Source organism: Bidens hawaiensis, unplaced genomic scaffold, assembly GCF_021521415.1.
Source record: "Bidens hawaiensis isolate Kalapana, Puna unplaced genomic scaffold, B.hawaiensis_p1.1 tig00002414_1, whole genome shotgun sequence".
In the NCBI taxonomy this organism is placed as follows: Eukaryota; Viridiplantae; Streptophyta; class Magnoliopsida; order Asterales; family Asteraceae; genus Bidens; species Bidens hawaiensis.
In genome coordinates this window covers 1481848-1485806 of record NW_027491131.1, presented here as the reverse complement: position 1 = coordinate 1485806, position 3959 = coordinate 1481848, and the positions used below count along the sequence as shown (strand labels likewise).

The window sequence follows — 3959 nt, the reverse complement described above, 5'->3', positions numbered from 1 at the left end:
CTAACATCATCGCGTATTGTGACGGACTAGGCTTGAGCTCTTCACGTAGTGTGAAAGGAAGACTTTTCACATAAAGTTTAGTTTATGACTTATTTGACCCATGAACTTTGATTAAATGCAAATAACGTAATGAATTACATGAAATAGTGTTTGTGACAGAGTTGCAACATGCAATTACATAATTAAATAAATAAATACACACCATAAATGAATAATTCAAACTATTACAAATACTGAAATGAAATATCCGAATTATAATTCGGGTTAGGTACATGAAAATGAAAAATGCCACACATCATATTTCAAAAGTATTCAAATAACCATATACCACATTATTTCTCTGTGTTATCAATCTTGTAGAAATTGGTCAATGTTTTCCCATCAAGTTCTTTGGTGAAAAACCTTCTTGTGTAATCTTCATACATGAATTCCCTGTACACAGCAGGTTTGGTGGTAGATACGAGCTCCGGGAACGGGCCGTAGACATTATCTGTGTTGCTTGGACCGAAAAAAGTTGCCATGGAAACACGCGCACCTTCAGCAGGGTTTGCTAATACACGATGTTCCGAGCTTTTGTATTCATCATTTGACATCATCTGTGAATGTGAAAAACACGAACACGTATATGGATTAATTCGTGTAAGCAATTGTTTGGATTTGTGTTTTGAAACTAATTACAAATCAAGATAACCGGTGGTCTAATGCATGCTTTAAGTACAATCGTGTCCAATACCCAAGAAAATTAGTGAATTATTAGTTTACCTGATTAACCAATGATAAAGTAACAAAAATTATGTAAATGGTTATGTATGTTTTAGGTAATCAATTCGGGTATCAACTAATACCATAACCGCAATTTTTTTTTTTTTGAAACAAATCCCGTACCCACCCGATCATGTATTATATAAACTAAGAACTAAAATAAATGGTATGTTCCTAGTTGTTAAAATCATACGAACACCTATAATTGTAAATCATTTTTTCATATGAATTTAAATTAAACTTTAAGGAAATGGGCATCCTAACACCTAACATTTTAACCATAAACATGATTCATAACAACTAACGAGTATAAAACATAAACCCTATAAGTAATTAGGAACGACTACCTAACGGGTATAAAACAATATTGTATTACCAAAACTTATAACTTATAACGTACCTGAAGCAGATCACCTACATTGATCACAATAGCACCGGGAACCGCCTCAACATCAGCCCACTCATCACCACACTTGACTTGCAACAACCCGCCAACTTCATTCTGCACCACCATGGTCAACACCCCAATATCGGTGTGTGGCGTCATACCCACCGTGAGTTCTGGCTGAGGACACGGTGGATAATACTGAGCCACACTCACCCTCCCTTCGAAACATGTCAATTCCTTCAATCTCTCATTTTTTATCCCCAATCCTTCACATAAAATCGACATAAGCTCTTCCACCAACACCACCGCTGCCTTGTCCCATTCCGCCAGTGCCTCCCTACACATTTCAGGCATTGCCTCCCAGTTCGGCTCCATTGGTGACATATTTACCTGCAGTTAGGGGCATTCAACGAATCGAATTTTGAATGTTAGAACTAACCGAATTAGTCGAATTTTGGTTGTTTTTACCAATTTAAATTAGATTTAGTTTATTCAAATTTGAAATTCGATTTGAATTCACCAAAAAAAAAAAAAGACTTTTGGCTTAGGTTGGATATTGAATTAGTAGCGCAAGTATAGGGGTGAGCAATACTTGAAACATTGATAGAAACCGAATCGAAAACCGACAAAACTTAACCAAAAACTGATTAATCAAATTAACCGAAAATCGGTATTTGTTACTTTTTTTTATTTACTCTCAACTAACCGAATCGAACCGAACCATTGATATTTTCATATATTTCTAACCTTTGTACCTCCGCGTTAAGTATTTATACATTATTTCATGTATTTCTAAGCAAAAATTTTAGCCCAAATTTCATATGGTTATTAACCGAAATGAACCGAAAACTGAGAGCTAAACTAAACTATGTAGCCGATTTTAACCAAAAACTGAGAGCTAACCGAATAAGCCCAACCAAACAACTGAGCTGATTAACCGAAAACCTATTTGTTAATAAAATTGATTAACTAATAACTTCGGTTTTGGTGTAATAGCCTAACTGAAAACACACACACACACACATTTAATATGTATGAGTTATAAGGTTATTAAATAATTTAAGAGTTCTGTAATAATACTCATCATATATATATAGGTTAAGTATAAAATGAAAACCCACTTAAGTTGTGAAAACTTTAGAAACCCATTCCCAACCACATGTTTTTAATTAATGTTTAAATCTTGTGGTCCACAATTAAAGTGAATAAAAAATATAAATATAACTTTTTCTCTCTTCTGAAAACATATATAAAAATTAGTAAAAAAATGTTAAAAAATAGCAAAACATTTTTTTTTATGTTTCGATGTTTTATATTAAATGTTACAACATATATTATATGTAACAAAAAAAAATGATGTTACATTGAGTTTTCGCGGGTTTTCACAACTTAAGTGGGTTTTCATTTTAATCTTACCATATATATATAGGTTGGATTATAGTAAAGAGAGAGTTTTCAAGAAAGAGTAAGAATAAATCTAGGCTTTCAGATTTAGGATCTAATGGTTGAAATTAGTAGTTTCAAAATACCAAATACTTTCGTAAGATCTAGGATTTAGTCTACATAGTTTCGTAAATTCAAATTTTATGTTCTTCTTACCATTCTTAAGAAACTTTTTATTTTTATAGGAAACTATGAATTTTCTAAACCGATTTCGAATCTTCAAATTCCGAATCCGATTAAAATACCTGCAGTGTGTCTCTCCAACTCGCAGCCTTCGACATAAACAAGTCAAAATTAGTCCAATACGCGGCTCCTTTACCAGCCTCTCTATGATAAAACTGCATCTTATACTCATTCGGTTGCTCGAAAAACTCCTTCATCGAACCAATAACCGAATCAATTACCGTCACCGGAATGCTATGATTCACAATCTGGAAAAACCCCAACGTGGAACTTGACTTTTTAATCTGGTCAACGACCGTTGACTTTTCATCAGATAGGTTGATTATTGGTATTGTAAGTTTTGGTCGGTTAAGGTTTGGAGTTGGAAGAGTCTCTGGAGGGTGGTGGAAGATGCGTGGGATGGCGGTGATGCCGGAGTCTAGCAAGCCTTTTATGCCGAGTTTTGAGTCGTCGAATTTTTTGAGTTCGGTTAGGCGATCGTAGTCCGGTGAGGTGGTTGCCATTGGTGGTTAAGTACGGTGGTTGTGTGGTGGTTTGATAGAGATCAAGATGGATTAATGGTGGGTTATGTTAATTGAAAATAATTGTGAGATTAGCTATGTGTTTAAATAATTTTGTACGCAATGCCTACATACAGAGATGTACATGCTCATGCATGCATGCAAGTTGACTATTTAACTGGGTCACATGGACAAAACTGGGCCAGCCCATCTGCATTTTATTTTAGCCCAATTATGGTTTGATTTCATTATTATTTTAAGTTAGGATTTGGTATGCAGTAATGACAGAGGGAATGGAATGATTTATTGTTTGGGAATGAAAAAAGTGATGTTTGGTTGCTCAATGGAATGGAATCATCCATTACACATGGAATCACATTCCATCAAAACCATTCATTCCCAACCCCCTTTCTTTTTTTTTCATTCAATTCCTCCTTCACCCTACTTTCTCAACAACACCACCACCACCACCTAACCGCCATCACCAACACCGCCGCCGCCACCTTACCACCAGCGCTACCACCGCCGCCGCCGCCGCCACCTTACAACCAACGTTACCACCGCCACCGTGGCCACCATCACCGTTGCGGTAACCACCGAAACCTCCGCTTGGCCATCATCGTCGCCGTCACCACTGTCGCTGCCTGACCACATTACCTGACCACTACGACCGTTGTCGCCAC

At 36.2% G+C, this 3959-nt stretch overlaps 1 protein-coding gene across 1 annotated transcript; it reads right to left on the bottom strand.

The window, feature by feature from the left end:
* Positions 1-332: 332 nt before the first annotated feature.
* LOC143619077 (1-aminocyclopropane-1-carboxylate oxidase homolog 3-like) lies at positions 333-3316 on the bottom strand. The gene is made up of 3 exons (XM_077091099.1): positions 2839-3316; positions 1163-1540; positions 333-596 (listed from the first exon to the last, which is right to left on the bottom strand). The coding sequence occupies exons 1-3, from the start codon at positions 3277-3279 to the stop codon at positions 333-335; spliced, it is 1083 nt and encodes a 360-aa protein (XP_076947214.1). The 5' UTR covers positions 3280-3316.
* Positions 3317-3959: the final 643 nt, after the last annotated feature.

Excerpts from the sequence above, each read along its gene's own strand:
- LOC143619077 (XM_077091099.1), bottom strand. The coding sequence starts at position 3,279 with ATGGCAACCACCTCACCGGACTACGATCGCCTAACCGAACTCAAAAAA. Across the intron at positions 1,541-2,838 it reads GTTGGAGAGACACACTGCAG|GTAAATATGTCACCAATGGA; the intron begins GTATTTTAATCG and ends CCCTAACTGCAG. Across the intron at positions 597-1,162 it reads ATGTAGGTGATCTGCTTCAG|ATGATGTCAAATGATGAATA; the intron begins GTACGTTATAAG and ends TCACATTCACAG.